At 40.9% G+C, this 24,318-nt stretch overlaps 1 protein-coding gene and 1 long non-coding RNA gene across 3 annotated transcripts; both read left to right on the forward strand.

The window, feature by feature from the left end:
• Positions 1 to 1,290: 1,290 nt before the first annotated feature.
• LOC116669059 lies at positions 1,291 to 23,805 on the forward strand. The gene is made up of 3 exons (XR_004326437.1): positions 1,291 to 1,301; positions 16,503 to 16,507; positions 23,726 to 23,805. It is a non-coding gene; the product is annotated as an uncharacterized LOC116669059 (long non-coding RNA).
• On the forward strand, positions 3,392 to 15,769 carry POLE4 (DNA polymerase epsilon 4, accessory subunit). 2 transcript variants are annotated; one of them, XR_004326436.1, is made up of 5 exons: positions 3,392 to 3,680; positions 4,324 to 4,408; positions 5,082 to 5,123; positions 10,934 to 11,122; positions 15,450 to 15,769. XR_004326436.1 is itself a non-coding variant. In XM_032497934.1 (4 exons), exons 1-4 carry the CDS (start codon positions 3,474 to 3,476, stop codon positions 15,461 to 15,463), a joined length of 348 nt encoding a protein of 115 aa, XP_032353825.1. In that variant the 5' UTR covers positions 3,399 to 3,473; the 3' UTR covers positions 15,464 to 15,769. The 2 variants fall into 2 exon arrangements, 1 of the variants encoding a protein (XP_032353825.1); XM_032497934.1 differs by lacking the exon at positions 10,934 to 11,122 and having other exon boundaries at positions 3,399 to 3,680.
• Positions 23,806 to 24,318: the final 513 nt, after the last annotated feature.

Consider the following 24,318-nt stretch of genomic DNA (forward strand, 5'->3'; position numbering starts at 1 on the left):
CCAAGCACAGTGCCATCTCTGATTTACAGCACTCAAAGGTGTGGGATGGTGGCCAGCATCTCTTACCTTGCAGAGTCCCTCGCCACTGGGGGTTGTCATGTCACAGTCTCCTTCACACCACACATCAGAAAGTTCTCCAGGGGTGGCTGTGCATGTCTCCTCTGAGGGCTTTTAAAGACTGTTGCTTTGTAATGCCAACAGGCTCTTCCAACCAATGTCCACTCTGGCTCCAGGTGATATGGTGATAGTGTTTTCCCAGGTCAATCTTAAGCTATGCCTAATAAGGAATGGCCATTCCTCATGTTACTGGGACTGTTTTTCTTTCTCCATTCATATCTCCTTGCCTCTCCTCCCTACTGATGGTGGTGTTTAGAAGCAGGACTACAGGCAACATTAAAGGTGGTCACATTCTAAAAATGCAACAATTACAGCCTAAAGAATTTAAGAGAATATGTGGTTTGAAGATGTGTTGTTCTATGTTAACACTATAAAATTCCCAAACAGAAAATTTACCATAATCAGAAAATGGATTACCATTCATATTTTCCTGTATATAAGTCTTGGTAAGGTTTGCATTTTTGGTCATCAACGAAGAACAGAGACACGATTTGGGAGAGTGATTGGAAGCCAGTATGCACAGGTGCCATGATTAATGATGCAGCATGAGAATAATGATGTAGCCAGCATTACATACATGCTATTAGAGAAATGAAGAGGCACGCACGCACGCAAAACAAACAAAAAACCCAAGCCCCAAACCACTACTGTTTCAATATAAACAGGTTTCAAAGAACTATAATATTGTGAGCAATTGTTACGGCTGTTGCGTTGCTACCATTTTCTAACGGTGAGAGATACGTTAGCCAAAAGATCATGGAAAGATGTTTCCTGCACCCGAACCAGGAATAGTTGGTGCTCAGACTCCATAAAGAATCTTCAAGTGCAGCGATGAGGCAATGAACTAACATGTAAATATCTCTTTGATACCGATGATCCTCAATCTTCATTGATAAATCTCAACACAGGCCCATATATTTTGAAATATATTTTAGAATCAAATAGTTTAGATGAAAAAAACAGCCCTGAAAAAAGTATCTTTCCAGTCCCTGCACACCAGGGGTGGCTCTGGTCATTGGTGATCTTGAAAATGCTGACTGGCAGTGACAAATATCTCATTGGAGTAAATGCAAGAGGGAGTGAAAAGAAAAAAAATGGAGACACTGAATATACATAAGTTTGGAGAAGACTTTTGCTATAAAGAAGAGCAAAGAAATGAGGCAGAAGTTGAACAGAAGTGTGGGGTCAAGAGCAAATTTTTTGGAAAGCTGTGTAGCGGGGTAGGCTGTAGCTCAAGTGGTAGAGCACATGCTTAGCATGCACAACATCCTGAGTTCAATCCCCAGTACCTCCTCTAAAATATATATAAAGCTAATTACTTTTTCCTACCTAACTAAAGCCGTATCCTGACAGGAACTGAAGGCAAGAAGTGTTGGGAATCTGATGGAGAGAGGTGGAGGGATGGCCTTGGAGAGGAGCGCGGACATTTGAGTGCCGTCACTGGTGGGAAGGCAGAGTCTGTGGGTGCAAGTGATGTTAGGTGTGTAGGTGCGGTGAGGAGTGTTGGCAGAAACTCTTACTCTCAGTGCTTCTATTTTCTCTGTGAAATAGAAAGTCATCAGCAGAGAGAGCCAGTGGGTTGAGGAGAAGGTGTACATTTGAGGAGGAAGGAGAAGGTGTCAATCCTCTGGGTGAATACGCAACTGAGTAGAACGTGGTGGGATTGCCGGCTGCCCTGATTTCCCCACGAGACTGATGACAAGCCTGGAAAGAGTAGTCACTTTGGCTTTTGTTGTTGACTTTGTTTTTGTTTTCTCTGTCCACATAGAGCTGCATGGGTGTCAGTGTGGAATAGGCATTAAGATTCAATTTAACCCGGATTGGTGTGCCATTATCAACCTATTGCCTCTCAGCTACGGATCCACCTTCATTGCTTGCTGGTGGTACCAGAATACTTCTCCTTGGCCAGATGATTATGACGTTATGCTTTATCAATAGAGGGCACTGGAGGATAAAGAGGGCATTTCCTGGTTCCAGCGTGCTTTTTCTTCTTAACAAGCTTGTGCGGTGCACATTGGCCAGCAGTGTGAAGCATCTCTTCATAGGCACCGTCCCAAAGCATCCCAGAAGATGAATTGCCAGTGAGTCTTGCCAGCACACACTTCTAAGACTTCACTGCTCAGGGAGTAATGGCTGCACCCTCTCCAAGGTCTTGATCTCAGTTCTGGCCGGAGGGCGTGTTCTCCCATGTTCATTACATCCGTGAGTTTTCCACCCCAGCCCTGGTGTAATAGAAAATAACAAATCTAACTCCATGTTAGATCTGTTCCTTTGGTTTTAACCCTGTGCCCTGTTTTCTAGGCTTAAGTCTTGCTAGCTCTGCACCTTTTGTAAAATAATGTTGCATACAGCCTGAAATATACAGGAGAGCCTATTCTCAAGGCTCTGACCTTTAAGGCTATTAACACTTTTGCACTTATATAAAGACAACAAATTGCAACATAGAAAATAACATTTGTTTTGTTGGAGGTTTTACAGGGGCACCATGACCGACCCACGTGGACAGCTGCAAGAACAAAGAATTCCTACAGCAAGAAGTTTGCAACAACCAACCACACCCCTTCCCCTTTTTAGTTTGAAAGGAGCCTGAAATCTGACTTGGGTAAGATGGTTCTCCAGGACATTAGTCGGCCACCTTCTTGGTCTGCCAGCTTTCCAAATGAAGTCGCTGTTCCTTGCCCCAACACCTCGTCTCCCAGTTTACTGGCCTGTCCTGTGCTGAGCAGAACAAGTTTGGACTCAGTAACACTGGGCATATACATGAGAGTCCTCTATTCTTTAAACTTCTCTTTACCCCTTAATAGTCCTCTTTACTCCCGTTACAGTTACTAATTTTATATTAAACTTTGCTTTTCAAATTACTTTCCCTATTAAAATCCTGTGTGGTATCTTTCTCCTAACTGGACCCTAACTGGTATAGATGAGGTTTTGTCATGAGAAAGGGAAGAATCGTGGAAGTGGCGTCCTCTTCCCTCCCACATTATACCGCTCCAACTTACTGTCTCCTCCAGTAGCATATAAAATTGTTCAAGTTTCTCCTTTATATGTTTCTGTTACTACTGTGTTTACTTTTACAATCAAGTTTCTCAAAAGGGGGCTCAACTAGACAGAAAGCGCGTGATAGTCATCGGGAACGGCAAGACAGACACCACACGCCAGAGGCGCAGAGAGAAGCAGAAAAGACAGACCAACCCCCACCCCACCGCGCCCTTCCGCCCTCCCAGGAAGCTCCCCGCCGCGCGAGGGGCGGAGCCAGGCGCCCGCTGGGGGCGCGGCCTCCAGCGGGCGCGGGAAAGGGGCCGGCGCCGCCTGCGCGCGCACAGTCGGCGGCCGCGCGCAGCACGCTCGGGGCCGGGATGGCGGCAGCGGTTGGAAGCGGGGCTCCCCGGGAGGAGGAGGGGCCAGGTGGGGACGCGGCGGCCCCGCAGCCTCAAGCCCCGACGAGTGTGCCCGGGGCTCGTCTCTCGAGGCTGCCTCTGGCGCGAGTGAAGGCCTTGGTGAAGGCGGACCCCGACGTGACGCTCGCGGGACAGGAAGCCATCTTCATTCTGGCACGAGCCGCGGTAGGGCGGGGAGCGCCGGGGCCCGAGGGGGGAGGGGGGCGTGGCGGGGGCGGGGCCTAGCCGCGTCCCGGGCCAGGTCTGGGGAGCGCCGGAGGAAGAGTTGGGTCTGGGGCGGGGTGTGCTGAGGACCCAGGCGGGGGTGGGGTGGGTAGCGGGGGTGAAGTAGGTAAGAGAGGTGTTGGGGCCGGATTCTGAGATGTGAGTATAGGAAGGGAAGACAGAAAAAGGATCACGTTGAACTGTAGCATTGGTTTGTTAACTCACCTGCCTCTTCATGAGGGCGGGGACACGACTTTAATTTGCATCTCTAGACTAACAGAACTTGTAGGAGTCGCAGGTACGTGAGCGGGGTGGATTTAAAAGGGAGGGAGGGACGGATGTGTCTTGGGCCACTGCGGGAGGGGGAAGGGGACTAGACCTTCATGAAGTCCAGTGCAGCCTTCCCGGGAGCGTCCCGCTGCATCCAAGCCCCCTTTCACCTCTGGCGCCGCACTCACAAACCGAAGCACGCACAAGAATAGTGCTGAAACTCATCGATACAACTCTGCTCTTTGTTTCTTTCTTTTTCTTTTTTTTAATTTTTCAATTTTGGTTTGTTTATTAGAATTTTTACTTTTTGTCCCCCGGCTTGTTTTCTTCACAGGAACTGTTTGTGGAGACCATTGCAAAAGATGCCTACTGTTGTGCTCAACAAGGGAAGAGGAAGACCCTTCAGAGGAGAGATCTGGGTAGCGTGTCACTGGTATCTTGCATCTGGGGGCAGACAAGGGAGGGCTGGGTGAGGCTTTCTCTTAGACTGGTTGAGAAGGCAGCACTGGAAGGGGAGAGGTGCCCCAGGTCTCTTTCAACGATGCTTTCTGTTGGACTGCCTCAGTGCCAGAAAAATCCTGCCTTTTGAATCTCTGTGCTTTGGGTGGCTGGAGACGTGCTAGGGCGGTGAACGAGAGGAGTTCTAGATGTTGCCAGAGTTAACTGGACCCCTTTATGCCTTCTGCCTTGTTGTACCGGGCTTGACCCCCCCCCCCCGAAAGTAGTTTTGATTTCTGACTACTTTCTAGCTGGTAACCCTTGCATATGTATAAGCTTTCATATACCATAATCTTACTTTCCTTGTATATGTTATATATATAATCTTCAGAAACTCTTCTGATGACTCTTAGAGCAAAGAGATTCCTCGCAGTGAATGGTATTTACCCAGATTTTTAACTCTTGTGGAGAGACAGCTGATATGTAAGATTTGGTGGTGGAGTAGATGTGGATCTCAAGATAGCAAGGGATAAATTTTATAAATGCCTTCCCTTGTGTAAAGCCTCATGCCTTCACTGTGTGGGTTGTGCTTTTAGAAGAGGTTGATGCCCAAGTGACCAGAGTTAGTCAGTAGGCCTTTATCTTGTGTTTCAGATAATGCAATAGAAGCTGTGGATGAATTTGCTTTTCTAGAAGGTGAGTTCTCGGTCCCTGGGTAATCATTTCCACCTGTCTTCCCCACGTTAGCGATCTGAGTTCACAACCTTATAAACCTGATGCCTGGTTCTTCCTTGTTCATGTAGGGAATAATTCTTTCTCCCTATTTCCTATTAAGGTAGGAAAAACAAATTCTAATTCATATTCCTTTGGGTAATTAGAACTTCTTCCTGAAAACTGTTAACCATAAAAAATGGGAGGCACTCTAAAGACACCAGTGGAATTAGGTGGATTCAGAAATTTGATTCTTACTTTGATCTCCATAGATAATAGTTATCTATTTATACCCCTAGATATAAATCTCCCCCTTCATCATAATGCTAGAGATCAGAAACAGTTGCTAACAATTAAAGGATTACTTCTTGTTCTTTTTTCTTCTTTAACAATTAGCGTAAAGTGATTATTTTGCCACAGCGGGATGCTGTACTGCCCTGTAAGCTATTTATTCTTAGGATTGTTGGATTAACTTGTGTGCTAACTAAAGCTTATTACTGAAGTAGAAAATATTTGAAATACCTCATTTTAATTACCTGTTCTTAGCGCTCTCTCTCTTACGTAATTCCTGAATCTGATCAGCATACTCATCCTTGCATATTCTGATTGAATAGTTTTGTGAAAGCCAGGGGCCTTCAGATCTTTCTCACCTTTACCACACCAATGTTTTCATCACCTCCTTGAAGCCTCGTTACCTTCAGAAATCTTTTTTTTCAAATTATTTATTTCACTATTTGTATTTCTTTATTCTGCTACTGTGTATCAACTTAGGCCTATGGCTCTTTTGATATATTCATTTAAATGTCTTTTAAGATACATTCCCATGGCTAGCTGTTAGCCTAAATTATTGAGTATTCTCTTAAGTTGTGCATCTTTTTTCAGCCTCTTTACTGCTTACTCATTTTTCTTAAAAATAACTTGTTAGCTGCCTAACTAAGGCGGGCAGCTTCTTGTGACCGACATGCCATCAGTGACCAATCAAAAATGTTTGGAGCCTACCCTGTTTGTTTTTAATTACCAGCTTTTCGAAGAGGTAAGCCAGATGATCAAATCTCCATTTTAAAGACATCACAGTACCTACCGACCATGCATAGTGCTTGGCTTGGATTTTTAATCAGTGGCCATTTACCGAGTGATGGATATGTTTATTCTCATCTTCAGAGTTAATAATCTCAGCAGTTGAATCCCTCTGCTCTGTCGTGTATTAGCAGATCTGAATTTTGGTCTCTTTAGCCCGTATATCTTGAGTCAATATTATATTATTTTATACCTGATAAAATAAATGTCCTTATGTCCTTAGATGTGTATGTTCTAAGTGAAATTATTTTTTCTTTTTTAATCAAGTCAGTATATATATTCATATTTAAAACTCAAATAGTTACCTAATCACTTATAATACAATGCAGCTGCTGCCCCTCATCTTTTTATTGTTTTTAGCTTTTCAGATGGTTACTTATATTTCATCATTGATTTATGAACTGTAAATGTTATCTGTTGACTTCCTGCTATGATAAATGAAGATTTGGCTAACCTATAGTGCCCCATTAATCCCTTCCCTCCTTTTTGATTTTTGGTAATTTTGTCATTATTTTTTGCTCCTCTGTTACCTTTACAAGTTATATAATATACTAAAATATGTATTTTTTTTGTTGACTCCTCACTTTATAAGTGTGACTTCCTTTCCCATTTTTAGCCCGCTCCCATCTCTCACTTTGTGTTATCTGCATGTGTTACTTTGACATTGTCAAGGCTGAAAACACATTTTCTTACCATAATTAAATCTTCCATGCGTTGTAGGTTGAATGTAGAAGTTGAAAAACAGTACTGTGAACAGTCTTCCTCTGCTGTGTCCTTTAATCCCTCATATAGGTCCCCTCCCTGTGGGCAGCTGTCATTAGTAATCTGGCTATTTTATGCAGTTGTATTTATATGTGTGTGTGTGTGTGTATACATATGTGTATATAAATATATATATATTATTTTCCAAGCCTTTCCTTATGACATGTAACACACAAAAAACAAATGTAAAATAAATAAATAATAAAGTGAACACTGTTGTAACCATCAACTAGGCCAAGAAATAGAATAGGCAGCCTCCAAAATCTCCTTATCCATTCTGTTTTTACCTCCTTTCCTGACATGGCTGTATCCTAACTTTTTGGTGGTAATTACTTTTGATTTTCTTAATGGTTTCACCACAGAAGCATGCATCCCTGAATACTAAGATTTAGTTTTATATCTTTTTTTTAGCTTCCAAAAAATGGAACCAAATTGTAGTCCAGCATCTGGATGGTCAGCATCGGGCCCACAGTTGTTTTCTTTAGGTTAACACATGTATGAGATTCAGTTAACACTGTTGCACATGTTTTTAGTCTGTTCATTTTCTCTGCTGAATGGCATGCCATTGTGTGGCAGTACCACAACTGAACCATTTTAATGTGGGTATTTGGATAGCCTTTTTTTTAGTGAGCGATTTGCTATGGACATTCTTGTACATGTTTCTCTAGGGATGTGTGTGTGTGTGTGTGTGTAAAATTTCCGGGACATAGAATATATCTACCTCCATCTTTTGTGGGTACGGCCAGACAACCTGTACATCTGATTCACATTTCTGCCACCAGAGTATGACAATTTCCATGGCTCCCCATTCTTAGCAACACTGGGTATTATCAGAGTTTGATTTTTGCCGGTCTGGTAGGAATGTGAAGTGATGACTGCTTTGTGCTTTTAATTTGCTTCGTCCTGATTGCTGGTGACTGAGCACTTCTTCATGTGCATGTGCATTTTAGGCAGGAAGGAGTCCTATTTTTCTCTTGGATATTTTGTCCTTTTTCTTACTGCCTTATACTACTATGTATATGTCTATGTATCTGTTCTGAATAGGAATCTTTCTCAGTATACCAGAAGCAGATATCTTCCTGGTTTATGACTTGCCTTTTCACTCTTAAGATAATTGATAAGTGTGAGTTTTTAATTAAGGATAGTCAAATATGTTAATCTTTTCCTTCATAGCTAGTGCTGTTTCTGTCCTGTTTAAGACTTTTTTCCCTACCCCAAGTTCATCAGACATTCGCCTGTATGCTAAAATCTTTACAGTTTTTTGTTTTTCATAAAACTATAGTTGATTTTTTGTTTATAGGATTGAGGTGGGGGTCCAGTTTAATTTTTTTCTTGTTATTTGGATAGCCACTTTTCCATGTCATTTTCACTTCAGTGCTACCTTTGTTATAAATCAAGGCTGTTTACGATTAGCAGATACAAACTACTATATATAAAATAGATAAACAACAAGGCCCTATGGTAAAGCACAGGGAACTATATTCAACACCTTGTAATAACCTTATAATGAAAAGGAACATGAAAAAGAGTATGTATAATGTGTGTGTGAATGAATCACTGTGCTGTACACCAGAAACTAACACAACATTGAAAATCAACTGTACTTCAGTTAAACAAACAAAAAAGTCAAGGCTATTTCTGGGCTGTTTCTCTCCTACTGATCTGTTTTGTCTATTCCCATGTCAGTACCACACTATCTGAATTATTTTGTCGGAGAGAGCAAATCTCCCCACCTTGTTCTTTTAAGTGTCTTGGTGATTTTTGATTCTTTGCATTTGCCTGTACATTTTAGAATCAGCTTGTCAAATTCCACAAGAAGGGTTATTGATTGAGATTGCATTGAATGTGTAGATTACTTAGTGGTTGAAATCATATCTTTACAATAGTGAATCTTCTAGTTCATAAACATGGTACATTTCTCCATTTATTTAGATCTTTTATGTTTTTAAAATAAACCTTTTTTTAGAAATCTTTCAAGAAATCTTGACATTTTTTAGTTGCTTTCCTTTAAGTGCTTAATATGCTGTTATTGGTATTTTTCTTAAAATCATTTAAATGTTGTTAGTATATAGAAATATACTTGATTTTATATTTTAATTTTGTATCTAGCATCTTGCTGAATTCTAATTAATTCTAATGATTTATCCATTAATTGTTTTAGATTTCTTTAATTAAGCAGTAATACCTGCCAATAATGACACTTTTGTGAAGTTCTTTCCAATCCTTATCTTTTTCTTTCTTTTCCCTTGGCTAGAATTGCCAACACTGTGTTGAATAGAAGTGCTGATAGCAGGCATCTTGATTTCAAAGGAAAAGCTTTCAGCATTTCCCCATTAATCATACCTACTATAGGCTTTTTGTAGATTAATTTTAACCGATTGCAAATGCTGCATCACTTGCTTAAAGGAGATTGGCATTTTTTTGGTATTGAATGTAAGCCTTATATAAATTAGTTGGAGAGGGTGCCCTTTTTATCTTGTCTGCTCTCTAGAAAACGGTGAGATTGGAATTATTTCTTCCTGAATATTTGATGGAATTCACCAATGAAGCCATCTGGGCCTGGAATTTTTGTGGGAAGATTTTTGATTACTGATTCAATTTTTTGAATGGTTTTAGGACCATTCCTGTTTTATTTTCTTGACACAATTTTTTAACCCCTGAAGTGTTATAGTTTTTCTAGGAATTTGTACATTTCATGTAATTTTCAAATTTATTGATGTGAAGTTCTTCACAGTATTCTTTTTTTATATATATTAGCTAATCTTCACTTAAAAATTTTTCTGTTGAAGTATAGTCCGTTACAATTTGTCAATTTCTGGTGTACAACATAATGTTTCAGTCATACATATATATTCATTTTCATAACAAATTACTATAAGATACTGAATATAGTTTCCTGTGCTATAATACAGAAGAATTTTCTTTAATCTATTTTATATATAGTAGTACTAGAAATTCTCAAACTCCCAATTTATCCCTTCCTACCCTTTTTCCCCCTGGTAACCATAGGTTTGTTTACTTTAGGAGTCTGTTTCTGTTTTGTAGATAAGTTAATTAGTATCCTTTTTCTTTTTTTTTTAGATCCCACATTTGAGTGATATCATGGTATTTTTCTTTCTCTTTTTGGCTTACTTCACTTAGAATGACGATCTCCAGTAAAATCAGCTGTTAGCCTTACGGGGGTTCCTTTGTATATGACTCTTTATTTTTCTCTTGCTGCCTTTGGAATTCTGTCTTTAACTTTTGCTGTTATAATATGTCTTGTTGTGGGGCTCTTTGGGTTCATTGCTTTTGGAACCCTCTGTGCCTCCTCCTCTTGAATATATTTCCTTCTTCAAGTTTGGGAAGTTTCAGCAATAATTTCATCAAATACATTTTTATCCCCCTTCCTCTCTTCTCTTCCTGGGACTCTCTATAATGTGAATGTTGATATGCTTGCTGTCGCAGAGTCCCTTGTACTGTTACCACTTTTTAAAATTTGTTTTCTTTTTGCTGTTCTGATTGGGTGATTTCCATTATTCTGTCTTCCAGATCACTTACGTGTTCTTTGTCACCTAGTTGGCTAATTCCTTTTAGTGTGTTTTTCATGTCATGTATTTTATTTTTCAGTTCTGACTGGTTCTTTTTTATATTTCCTATTGTTAAAATTTTCACTGTGTTCATCTTCTCTTTTCCCTAGTTCAGGTAGCATTCTTGGTACTAAAGCTTTGAACTCTTTTTTTATCTGGTAAATTATTTATTTCTATTTCATTAGTTGCTTTTTTCAGGGTTTTTTTACCTTGTTCTTTCGTTTTAAAGAAATACCTCTGTCTTCTCATTTTGCTTAGCTTTATTTCTGTGAAATTAGGTGAAACAGTTACCTATCCCAGTCTTAAAGGGGTGTGCTCGTGTGGGAGCATCTTTACATTTTGGGGGGGTGGTAATTAGGTTTACTTACTTATATATTTATTTTTTAGAGGCAGTACTGGGAATTGAACGCAGGACATCAGGCATGCTGAGCATGCGCTCTACCATTTGAGATATACCCTCCCCATGGAGCATCTTTATGCCGTCCGCGTGTGGCCCGTGGCTTTGCTGGGAGAGCTGGATCTGAAATGAACAAGAGTCACCTCTTCCTGCAGGGGGTGCTGGCAGCTGTCATCTTGGTACGAGGGCAGGCTGGACATGGAGGGGCGAGAGCCAGAGGCAGGTGTGAGCCAGGTCTTCTCTGCTGCTCAGTTGCCAACACCACCCTGTTAGGGCTTGTGTCACATCTTAAATTGTTGGAGCAAAAGCCCTGAGAGTAGGGTGTGAGCTGGTTGTGTTCTCTTTGAGTGTGTGCCCTCTCCCCTCGCAGAAGGGAGACGTGCTGGAACCCAAGGACTGGATTGGGCTCCCCGTGGAGGCTGAGGCCCATGCTTGGGTGGTCCCAGCACCAGTCAGCTACAGACTGCTCTTGATCTGCTGCCCCATGATCAGTAGTAATGGGTGCTCTTTCCCCATTTGGATGCTCTGCCAGGCTTCAGTCAGCTCTGTCCTCCACAACTCTGTACTCTTCTCGGCAACATTAGCCTTTGCCCTAGTGGCGAACAGTGCTGCAGAGCAAGAGGGGCTTGGAGTGGGCACTTGGTGTCGGCTGGGGTGCTCTCTGGGGTGGTCCCGACAGCAGCTGGAGCTCCAGATCACTCCTGATTGCTGCCCCGTGACCGCCAGCTCTGTCCCTCACAGGCATGCGCTCTCCTCAGCTGCAGCATCTGTTGCCCTAGGGTGGAGCGGCTCTGGAGCATGGCGGGCCGGGGCTTGCACTGAGTGGTCACGGGAAATCAGCTAGAATGCTGGGCGGTTGCAGGCGGCTTCCTCTGCCTTGTTTCAGGAATTAGCAAGCATATAAGTGCCCTTCACTCGTGGAGTCTACATTTCTTAACAGTCATGCTGTCTGTCCCAGTGAATTTCAAACCAGCTGAGGGGCCTCATCCTCCGTGGTTGGACCCCAGAGCTGGGGTGCCCATGGTGTGATGCAGACTGCTCACTACCCAGGGCGGGGCTCTAAGCCAGCATAACCCCCCTCCTGTTCTGTGCCCCCTGCTAGGTGCGGGTCCTGACCTGACTGCTTCTCATCCCTTCCTACCCAACTGTCTGTGGATCCTTCCTACAGCCTTGATTTTACAGGTGTCTTTCTGCCAGTCTCCAGTTAAGTGTTCAGTGAGGATTTCTCTACATGTAGATGTATTTTTGATGTGTTGTTGAGGGGAGGTGAGCTCTTTGTCCTCCTGTTCCACTGTCTTGATTTCCTCTCTCATAATTAGATTATTTTTAAAATTTTAGGCTGATTGTCTCTAAGTGAAGCACTTAATTCATTTACATTTAATGTAATTAATGATGTATAAATGCATCCTATTATTTTGTGCTTTCTATTTGTCCTTGTTTTATGGGGTTTTTTTTTTTTTGCCTTTCTTTGAGGATAATTCATTCCGTTTTTAACTCTTATCAATTTGAACGTTCTACATTCTAGTTTTAAAAAAATTGGTACTACATGCATCCTTAATGTGTGAGAGCCTAGTGTTGGTACCTTTCCCTTCATCCTCAGCCAAATGGGATCTTAGGATTCAATGAGCTCGATTTACAAGTCCTTCATCCCCGACTCATGATGTTACTGTTACCCATTTTATGTTGTCATTATCAACCCACGTAAGGCATTATTATCGCTGTAGTATACAGGCGACGTTGTGTGAACTTAACCATATGTTTATGCTGTCTTTGCTCCTCTTTCCTTTTTTATGTTTCTTCTCCATTTTTGATCACTTTCTTTGTGATGTAAATCCTTGGTTTTACAGGGTCTGCTGGTAGCAAACTCTACTTTGTGTGTGTGTGTGTGTGTGAGAACCTTTTATTTTCTTTATTTAAAGATATTTTTGCTGAATATAGAATTCTAGGTGAAACTTTCTTTCTTTTAGCACATCGAAGTGATCATTCTTCTCTTTTTTTGGCTTCTGTTGTTTCTGTTGAAGCTAATTTGTTCCCCTTTTTTCTGTCTGCTTTTAAGATTTTTCTGTCTTTGATTTTTTTCTGTAGCTTCACTCTGATGTATTTAGGTGTTGATTCGCTTTTCCGTAGTCTGCTTAGGTTTCTTAAATCTATGGATTGATGGCTTTCGTCTGTCCTGGAGAGGTCTCAGCCAGTATCTTTTCAGATATTGACTCTGTTTTGTTCTTTCTTTCTTGGATTCCTATTAAAATATGCTAAAAGTCAACCATAATTTTGCCTTTCCATGACACATTCTGTGTAATTTTTCTGACCTTCCAGTTTATTATCTCTCTCTTCTGTGGTCTTGTCTCCTTTAATGTTTTCCTGTTGATTTATTAGTTTCAGTTCTTGTTTTTGTATTTTTCAGTTTTTGTGAATTTCATTTAGTTTTCAAATCTATTTTGTCATTTTTTTATTATTTGTATTTGCTGCAGATGTTCTGAGGCTTGTATTTTCTTAAACATAACAGGTACAATTGTTTATAGTTTGTGTCCAAGCTAATGTCCAAAGCCTTTTAAGATTGATTGATTGATTTATTTTTCTCTCTGTTGTTTCTGTTGGTATTGTCTCATGGTCTTTCTTTCCCTGTATGCCTAGTTATGTTGGTATATTTTTCACTGTATTTGAAAAAATAATTTGTTGGATAATTTGAGGCCTGAATAATGAGACCTTTCTCCAAACGAGATGTTCATTTGCTTCTGCAAGGCACCTCGGGGCATCAGTCCAGGACCTCCTTTCCAAATCTAAGACTTGAGGATTCCTTGATCATTGTGATGATAAAAAGAACCCCGATGGCAGGTCTGTGAGGGGGTCATTTAATTCTAGCTCTACCTTACTCTGAGGGTGTAGCCTTTTGGGAATCCAGCTTTTAAAAGGGGGCAGTTAATCAGAACTTCTCACTTGAGCAGACTCTCTGATTTGACTCTTGATTTGCTCAGCCTGCCAAAATCACAGCACAATTTCTTGAGCTTTCTTTTGGATTGGCAGATTCCCTCCGGTTAAAAGCAGTTTCCAAGGTTGGGTTTTCTTTGTGTTCCGTTACCTTCTCCAGATTTTGCATTTGCCTTTTCTTGAGGCCTCTTTAATGCCTGAAGGATTTTTCTTTTTAAAAATATTTTAATCAGCTGTATCAGTTGGTCTCAGCAGGAATTTGCCATTATCAAAAGCAAGGACTATTAAAACATTTTTTGAGGTATTTCTCTTTTGGTTTGTTGTTTAGTTCTGTTTGTTGTTTTTTTTTTTCCCCCTGAATTATTCTAGGGTTTTTGTTTGTTTGTTTTTTTAGTTTTAAGTAAGTTTTAGTCTCTCCTTGTCCTCAATAGACTTTCTTCAAATGCCTTATAATTTTTATTCTATTTTAGAATGAGGGAATAAGAACACTGTTTGGAAGCTGTGTATGTATGGAGAGTGAATTTTGTCTTGTGATTTTACCTTAGTGTGGCTGGGATGGGACCAGATGTTACATTGGGAGCCTCCAAATGCTAGAATATTGAAAACTTGACTGCGGGGTGCTGCAGTTTTCAGAAGCTGCTCTGGTTCTCCGGATAATTCATTTAGTTCTTTAGAAGAGAGCCCTTTGATTTGGTTTTCAAGTTAGGTTTAGTTTGTTTGTTTGTTTACATTATTTTATTTTAAATGGAGGTACTGGGGATTGAACCCAGGACCTTGTACATGCTAAGCACTCACTCTGCCACTGAGCTACACCTTCCCCCCAAAGTTAGGTTTAGTTTAAAGGCTTGTTTTCTGGTAGGGCTGCATGCAGGGAGGGTTATGGTGAGAAGGGGTCAACTGTTTCTCATACAGACACTTGAGTCATTATTCATTTTGGCCTTGCGTCTCTGTCATTTTTGGTGTCTTGAGTCTTGAGTCTCCTCGTGAATTTCCTGGGTAGATGGGCCCCCATCTCTGCTGCAGTCCCCTGTGTGTTTATTTGAGGCTCATTTTCCTCCGCTTTATTTATAAACGTACTTCAGTCTGATTTCTATCATTCAGCTTTTTGTTGAAATCTGTTAACTGCTGATGGACCCCCATTCTTTATCGTAGATTTATATACCTTTTAAAAGATTTTTTTTTTCCTTGCATCGGAGGGCATACAGACTTGTGGGTTCAGCCTCCCATCTTGAACTGAAACTTTTGCCAAAGTTTATAAACTCTGCTTAGAGAACTTCCCTCATTTATTTTGTATCACTCACCCCTTGTGTGGTCTCCGCAGATGCCCACTGATTGACACAACAGCTTCTTAGCCCTTTCCCCACCTCTAATTCGAACTCTCCCAGACCCAGCTGCCCACCCTCTGCAATGACATGTTTTCCCCCAAGGATCTTTTGGATGGCTGTTCCTCAAAATGAGTGTTTTGGTCTTAGAAGAACCACCAATACCAGAGTAGCTTCCCCGTAACTTTGCCCACTTTGCTTACACTGTCCAGCTCTTGAAGCGTGTTGCTTTAAACATTGCTCTTTGTGTTTCTAGGGACGTTGGACTGATTGCTGAGCCGGGCAGTTTTGTGAGCCTGCACCTGCGTCCTTCAGCCAGGACCTCTGCAGGCCTCCGCTTTGAAGAACAGTCTTTGGAATCCTGTACTTGTACCCTTTTCCTGTCCTACCTTCAACCTAAGCCTGGATACGCAGAGATTCACCTGTTACCTTTTCTCTGCAAGGTCTTCCACTGCCGTGTCTTCCATTTTTGGCCTGGATCAATGCTGCTGCTACTTGCGGTAGAGGTACAGAGAGTGATTTGTGTAGGTGGCTTCATGAATCATAAGGACCAAATAAAGGCATCTGACAACTTCAGCCTAGTGTGTTTTACAGTCTCGCCTTGTTCTTGCCCCCATGGTTGGAACGAGGCCACACCTAGTCACAGATCCTTCTCATCTTCCCTGCCAGCCATTGTAAGCCTCGGTCTTCCATTTATTTGTTCCTTTTTATTTTATTTTATTTTATTTTTTTTTAAGCACATCAGCAGAATGTGGTTCCAGAATTTACGAGGTGCCACTTAAGGTCTCCAGAGGTCAAGTAAATGTGATCCTGTATTTAAAATCAGTGAAAAATTTTTAGCAGCTTTATTGAGATGTAATTCACCGACCACACAATTTGCCCATTTAAAGTCTACATTTCAGTAGTTCTTAGTATATTCGCAGATGTGTACAACTCTCGGCGCAGTCAATTTTAGAACATTGTTAATGGAATTATGGGTGATATTTTGTGTCTGGCTTCTCTGACTTAGATAATGTTTTTAAGGTTTATGTTATAGCATATATCAGTACCCACTCCTTTATTTTTTAACTTGCGGTAAAATATATATAACATAAAATTTACCGTTTTAACTATTTTTAAGTGTACAGTTTTGTGGCATTAAGTATTCTTATTGTTATCACCATTACCCATCTCCGGAACATTTTTCATCTTCCTGAACTGAAACTGAACCCATTAAACATATCCCTTCTCCCCTTCCCCAGGTCCTGGCTAAATTTTGTTTTTTTGAGGGAAGGTGTGGGTGACATAGCAGAAAGGAGTCAATACTTAGGGGTGGTTAAGGAAAACAGCGGAAGCTTTGAACAGTGGGTCTTACTATTTTTGGATCATGGATGGAGGGTATAAAATCTATAAATCTTCCTAGAAAAATGTACAGGTACTCAATCTTGTAATGTTTTATAAGTAAGTTTTCTTTCAGAATAATACTGATTTACGGAAAAGCTGCAAACAGAGTACAGAGGTCTCGTATACCCCTCACCCAGTTCCCCATTGTTAACATCTTACGTCTCCAGGTGCATTTGTCAAAAGTAAGAAACTAAAACTTATATCCCTGTTAATTAAACTCCAGACTTTTTGGATTTCTCCAATTTTCTCATTATTCTTTTTCTGTTCTTAGATCCAATCTGTTACATTGCGTTTACTTATCATGTCTCCCCAGTCTTCTCTGTTATGTGACAATTTCTCAATCTTTTCTCACTTTTCATGACCTTGACAGCCTGTAGTGGCACTGGGGAGATACCTGCAAACTGTCCCCGAGGTGACTTTGTTTTTCTTCTGCTTAGTTAGTCCCAGATAAATAATTTCAGGGGTTACACAGGCCCCTGATGCCCTTCCATGGGTCTCCTGTTGTTTCAGATTAGAATTTAAAAGGGCATGCAGGCCTTTTTCTCAAGATAAACTTAGAGGTTGCATCTCATTAATGGAACATGTAATCAGTATAGTATGTTGACACTGGCCTTTTAATACATTAAAAGCGTCAAAGTGTTGAACTGAGTGAAAGGTAAGTATTATTTTACCTTTTGTTTCATTTATATGTGTGTATATTAGGTCATTGTTTAAAATCTATGTCATGGGCACAGTTTTGGCCCCCATGACCTTTGCCCCTGGGGTCATGCCTGTGAATATGTTATGTGGCAAAACGGATGTAATTAAGGTTACCAAGCAGTTGGTGGGAATGCAGTTTGGTGCAGCCACTGTGGAAAACAGAATGGAGATTCCTTGAAAGACTAGGAACAGACTTACCATGTGACCCAGGAATCCTGCTCCTGGGCATATATCCAGAAGGAATCCTCCTTCAAAAAGACACCTGCACCCCAATGTTCATAGCAGCACTATTTACAATAGCCAAGACTTGGAAACAGCCTAAATGTCCATCAACAGATGACTGGATAAAGAAGATGTGGTGTATTTATACAGTGGAATACTATTCAGCCATAAAAACCGACAACATAACGCCATTTGCAGCAACATGGATGCTCCTGGAGAATGTCATTCTAAGTGAAGTAAGCCAGAAAGAGAGAGAGAAATACCATATGAGATCGCTCATATGTGGAATCTAAAAAAAAAACAAAAAACGTAAATTCAAAACAGAAACAGACTCATAGACATAGAATACAGACCTGTGGTTGCCAAGGGGGCAGGGGGTTGGGAAGAGACAGACTGGGATTTCAAAATGTAGAATAGATAAACAAGATTATACTGTATAGCACAGGGGAATATATACAAAACCTGGTAGCTCACAGTGAAAAAAAAAGTGACAATGAATATGTATGTCATGTATGACTGAAAAATTGTGCTTTATGCTGGAATTTGACACAACATTGTAAAATGACTATAACTCAAAAAAAAAAAAAAAAGTTTACCAAGCAGTTGACTTTAAAATAGATCATCCTGGATTACCTGGGCAGGCCCAAAGTAATCACATGAACTCTAAAAAGAAGAGCTTTCCCCTGGCTGAGGGTAGAATAAATTACAGAGATGGTGCAGAAGAGGATGTCAGATTCAAAGCATGGAGAGGACTTGATCTATTGTTGCTGGCTTTGAAGATGGGGAGGGCATGAGCCAAGGAATGTGGCAGCCTTTGGCCAACAGCCAGCAAGGAAATGACCTCAGCCCCACAACTGCATTGAACTGAATTCTGCCAGTAACTTGTATGGTCTTCGAAATGGATCTTCCCTTAGAGCCTCCAGAAAAGCCCAGGCCCGCTGACACCTTCACTTCAGCCTGGTGGGGCCCTGAGCAGAGAACCCAGTCACACTGTGCCAGACTGTCACCCCGGTAGTGTGTAGTGTTAGGAGCTTGGATAAATGCGTATAATGACCATCTCAATCAAGGTTTAGAAAAGTTACATCATCACAAAGAAGACTTATATCATCACCTCATACTGCGTCTCCATAGTCCTCTCCCACCCAACCGGTGCCCCAGCTCCTGGCAACCACTGATCTATTTATCGCCCCTATAGTTTTGCTTTCATAAATGGAATCACACAGTGTGGACTTGAGTCTGGCCTCCTTAATTTAGCACAATGCATTTGAGATTCATTTATGTAGTCATGTGTATCAGTGGTTTATTTCTTTGTATTTCTGCATGGTATTCCATTCTGTGGGATGTATACACCACGTTTTGTTTATCCATTCCTCAGTTGGATTATCAGCTGGGTTTTGGTGATTATGAATAGAGGTGCTATAAATATTTGAATACAGGTATTTGTGTGAAGACAAGTTTTTATTTCTTTTGGGTAAATACATAGGACTGGGAATGCTAGTTCTTACTGTAAATGTATGTTTGATTTTTAAAGAAACTGCCTGACTGTTTTCCAAAGTGCTGTACTATTTTGTGTTTAGACCAGCAGTGTTTGGGAATTTCAGTTCTTCTGCATCCTTGCTAGCACTTGGTATTAACTTAAAAAGTTTTAGATGTTCTAATAGGTATACAGTGGTGTCTCATTGTGGTTTTAATTTGCATTTCGCTAATGACTAGTATGTTGGACGTCTTTTCATGTGCTTGTTTATAGCACTTCTTTGGTGACATGTCTGCTCTCATCTTTTTCTTTAAAACTGGGTTTATTTTTAAGAGTCATGAGTTTTGCAAGTTCTTTATATATTCTGGATATAAATCCTTTATCAGCCATGTGTTATGCAAATATCTTCTTTCAGTTCTCTGTGACATTAAGGTATTTTTAATCCTATAAATAAGTCTTAACTGCACTCAGTTCTGTTGGTGAAACGACTTAAATGAGGCAGCTGTAACTTCCAGGCGACTCCTTGCTTTTTTTTTTTTAACCTTTCTGTGCAAGGCTTGCAGAGGAGCGGGGCTCCCTTCACGGCACACTAACTCCTGCACCCTCCTTCCCGTCCTTTGTTGTCTAGCAGTCACGGGCTAACAGGTCAGAAAGCTTATGCACTCCCAGCTGGCTTGGGGTGCAGTTTCTTGGTGTCTTACATCACATCCGGGGGTGGAGAAAGGCAGATGAGACCGTTGCTGGATGTTTAGTTGGGTGAAGCTACCGAAAGCTGCTGTTAACACTATGAAGACCTAATACTCACAGAGGGTAAGTGCAAACCATGTTAAGAAGCAGAAAAATAGAAAATTTGTCCCTGCTCCTTTTTTCTCTGTATCTGACATTTTTCACTCAAAGGCTAAGTAGCTCTGGTCGTCCCAGTGGTTAAAGCATTTTTCTTTATTTTCCAGATTAATTGGTTCAGAATATTCCATTTCATCTTAGATTTTAAAAATTTTAACTCTTTAGGGTTTTACGTTTCTTCCTTCATCTTTTCCCATAGGAGCCTATTTCCTCTGTCAAATTTATAAAATTTAGCTAACTTGGGATCTTCAAGAAACAATGAATGCTTATCTATGGGCATATATATTTGGTTCAGGATGGTGGCATGAATATGCCTCACAGAGTCTCCTTTCTCTAATACCTACCTAATTAAATGAATGAACAACCCCCCCGCCCCCACAGTTATGTAAATCAGCAAAATGTTTTACTGCAACAGTCGAACAAAGGAATAGGGTGCACTGCAGTGCCATTAACTTCAGAAAGTGGCAAATAAGGAATAATATTGAAGATTCTGACATTTAGAAGAAGTGCATTGCATAGAAAGGTTCCTAACCTCCTTTTCCAGAAGTCATATAACTGAGTCACTCAAAATTCTGAGAATTCTTAATCAACCCTCAATCAAGAGAGAAGAAAACCAAGGAGATACCTCTGACTGTAGAGAAGAAGATACGGTTGCTGGAGAGAAATGGGTGAAGCAGATGCAAATGAACCCTCGTCAGTGGCTGTGAGGGCCACAGAGTGAACTAGGGGACGGAGTCCAAGTGCTGCGGACGCTCATTCTAAGGAGATTGGAATACAGCCTCCAGCGAGGTGGAGCGACGCCTAGTACTGTAAGTTACATCTCCAAACCCCACCTTTGCGATGTGCTCTCCCTCTCTACCCACCATACCTTCAGGCTACGGGAAAAGTATGCAGAACAGGAAATACCCAGCCCTCAAACTGTAGCTCAGTAGAGAACAAAGGGCAGGAAGTAAGGTGGCTAAGAAAAATGGATGCTGGAACCAGAATGCCGAGTTTCTAACCTGCCTCTGCTACTTCCAAGTTACCTGAACAAGTTACTTAACCTTTTTATGCCTAAAGTTTCTCATCTGTAAAATGGGATTAGTAATAAAACCTCAGTGTTCTTGCGAGGATTAAATGAGTGAATATGGAGAGCCCTTGCAGCAGTAACTGGGACACGGTAAGCGCCATGTGGCTGAGTGTTCATTAGTACAAATGTGATTATTTTATCAGAGCATATAAAAGGTCTGGAAAGACTGCCCGAGCATGCACACCTCTATGAATGCGCAACAGCGAAACAAATGAAAAACGGAAACACAGTGTTCGAAGACGAGGAGCCCAGTCTAGAAGAGAACATAGTACAAAGAACGAAGAAAATTCCTCACAAATGCTTTGGATTACACTGTAATGTAACAACATGAATTCAATAAAATAAGAGTTCAAAGGCTAAGTAATACGTTAAAGAAATGAAGGGGAGTTTGCAGACCGTATTTGCTAGAAATCAGTTTATGCTACCTAAAATGGAAATACGGTTTTTTAAAAAATGACTCTAATTTCTTGCTTCTTTTTTTTTGTAGTCGCTAACCATAGGGGAGTGTTTTAGGAAATCATCTCATGCTGAATAAATATTTGATGTTCAGCCTAATTAAAGTTATTTTCAGTTTAGTTTCTCCTTCTGTTAAATTTTAATAAAAGCCATTTTAGTATTTTCCAATTAAAATAGCAGTTGTAGTATTATTATGTATTATTTATATTTATATTTACCTACCCATTTTTCTCTCATGGAAATATGTCTAGGGTGATTTTCTACCTAATGTTAATGATGGTTATTTCCAGGTGGTGGGAAATTTTTTTTAAAGTTCTCATCTCTGTTCTTTTCTGCATTGCTTATTACGTGATGCAAGTTGTTATGACGCAAGGAGTTGTTATGATGCAGAACTAGAGGAGATTGGAAAAGCTTTTTTGATACAGGGTTGGGACTAACCACTAAGATCTCTGAGCTGGGCTTGAGGTTGCTTGCCCCAATATTGCCTAATGGTTTCCCAAGAGTGATACAATCTCCCAGTTTTCTGGAAGTCAGATTACATTTCGCCTATCTGTGTTACACAAAAGAATAATACTATATAATTCTGCTCATATGAAGCTTTAGAACAGGTAAAATTAACTGTGGTAGAAAAAAATTAGAACAATGGTTGTCTCTGAGGGATGGAGGTGAGAATTGGGAAGAGACACGAAGGAATTTTCTGTGTTCTCTTATCTGGGTAGCGGTGTGGGTCATATGGCGGTTTGTGTTTGTCAAAATTCAGCAGATGGTACGCTTAAGATTATTGCAGTTCAGTGTATGTAAATTTTACCTTAAAAAGCCCATAAACAAATTTTTTATTCTAGTTAATGATGTGAATACTGAAGTGTTTAGAGGCAATGTGTAATATTTACAACTTACTTTGAAATACATAGAAAATGACATGAATTGATAAATGAAGAAATATGTGGGAAAACACATGAACAATTATAGGCTCTGGGTGGCGAGTCAACTTTTCTTTTTAAAATTTTTCATAATAAAATACTGGGAAGTAAAGACCACTGCAATCTCATGAGAGGCTGAGTGAAAATGGAAGGAGACGAAAGAGAACCAAAAGTCCAGTCCACCAGACAGTATTTTTGTGCAGCAGAGGTGCTGAGATGCATAAGATCCATCCCGGTCCTGCAGGAAATGGGGATGTGGAAGGAGAACCACTCGGGAGTAAATTTCTCTAATCCAAATAAGTATTTTAGTGATGCATTAATAGAGACTCAAAGTGATGAGTGTGAGAAAGGAAAGATACATCCCAGTCGGAGGAAATTAAGATAAACCACGGCCCCACCCCAAGGGAAGGACAGCCATCTCCCCCACCTTGAGGAACCCTACCCTGAAACTCCCATTGCCTCCAGAAGAGGTGGCTTCAAAACCCATTATGGAGTAGCTGCTCTTGGTTATGACATAGATGTGTTGATAGATCATTCACAACTGATCTGTTACTAACGATAGTTATAATTGACTTTAAAATAAATTTATTAAAGTCAGTTCAAGGCTCTTCCTCGGTAAAACCATTCTCATGTTCGCTGTAATATATTCTCCCAGTGGGAGCTTACGGGTAGGTTAGTGCTGGCATGGAGAGACTTGCCCTTAACCAAGGCTGTATCCTTCAGAGTGTCACTAGAGTGAATTCAGTTTGGAAATTACTGATCTGAACACTGTAGTTCCAAAACTTGACCATGTATCAAATTCATCTGTGGCATTTGTTAAAAATGCCTGTTTCTGAACTCTACCACCCTCAACCCCCAGACCCAGTGAATCAGAATGTCAAGGTTGGAGCTCCAAGAATCTCTCGCTCTCTCTTTTTTTAAAAAAAATAAATTCCCCAGGTAATTTTTTCCCCAGCACTGATCTACAGACTTCTGATCTACAGGAAAATGTAAATCCTCTAAGATCAGGGGGAGATAAAGTATGAACGCAGAATGTCTGAAATAGAAAGTGAAGGAAAACAATCATGACCACTCTTTTTAAGAAGAAGTAAAAATCGAATTTCATAGGTCTTCTGGTGCGGTTCCTGGGTCAAGGAAAGGACTGGACACAGAAAGATGCAGAGAAAGATTCAAGCCGAAGGCTGGGCCCAGTAAGAGCATCTGCAAGGCTGTTTGTTTCATCTGTTCAATGTACTTGTGTTCCTGAGTGTCGTGGGGAAACAACACAGAGGTGGCCTGGTGATGCGGGTTAAGCTGCCATAGATAACACCGGGCCACACAGATGAGGGGTGCCTGTGTGAGCCCGGAGGGTCGATTGTTGCGGTCTTTTACAAGGTAGGGTCTCGAGGTGCCTGATCAGCTTGTGCACAACGCTTTGATTGGTTGTAGGTGAGGTAAGAAGATTAGGATCCGTGAAGGGCATTGAGATTTATGACTCTGATAAGGGGGCTGAAACAAGCCAGCCGGAGTTACTGTGAGATTAGGCATTCCCTAGGGCTATTAGTTTGTTAGGGCAAATATGCCCAGAAGAGAATGTACTTTATCTTCTGAAGAATCACAGGCAGACATCTGAGAGCCCAGGAATGAGGGTTATTGGAATTTGAAAGACATCATTTGGTCCCATATGCAGTTTATCAACCCTCCTGGTCTATCCAGTCCTCACGATACATAGTGCCTGGCTCAGGGGCCCTTCATCGTGTCTGTGGAACTGATTCATCATTAATAAAGTAGCCATTGTCCTGGTAAGAAGTGGTCCTGACCTCCTGGCATAAAGCCTACAGGTAGCCTAGGAATTTAGAGGCTCCTGCATTTCTGGGCCATAACCAGTAGAGGGAGACTGGCTCCCCAAGCCCTTGATGAAGGTGGCCCCCCCCTTAGACAACCACTTGGTGGAAATGCTGTCTTCTGCCAAATCAGGTTAAGGCTGTAACAATTTTAGGAATTTCCTCTGAGTTTTCTGAGAAATGACAGACTTTTTCTATGGATTCTGGCCTAGGAGCGTCCCAGACTGTCTCCAAGA

The sequence above is a fragment of the Camelus ferus genome, chromosome 15, assembly GCF_009834535.1.
Source record: "Camelus ferus isolate YT-003-E chromosome 15, BCGSAC_Cfer_1.0, whole genome shotgun sequence".
In the NCBI taxonomy this organism is placed as follows: domain Eukaryota; kingdom Metazoa; phylum Chordata; class Mammalia; order Artiodactyla; family Camelidae; genus Camelus; species Camelus ferus.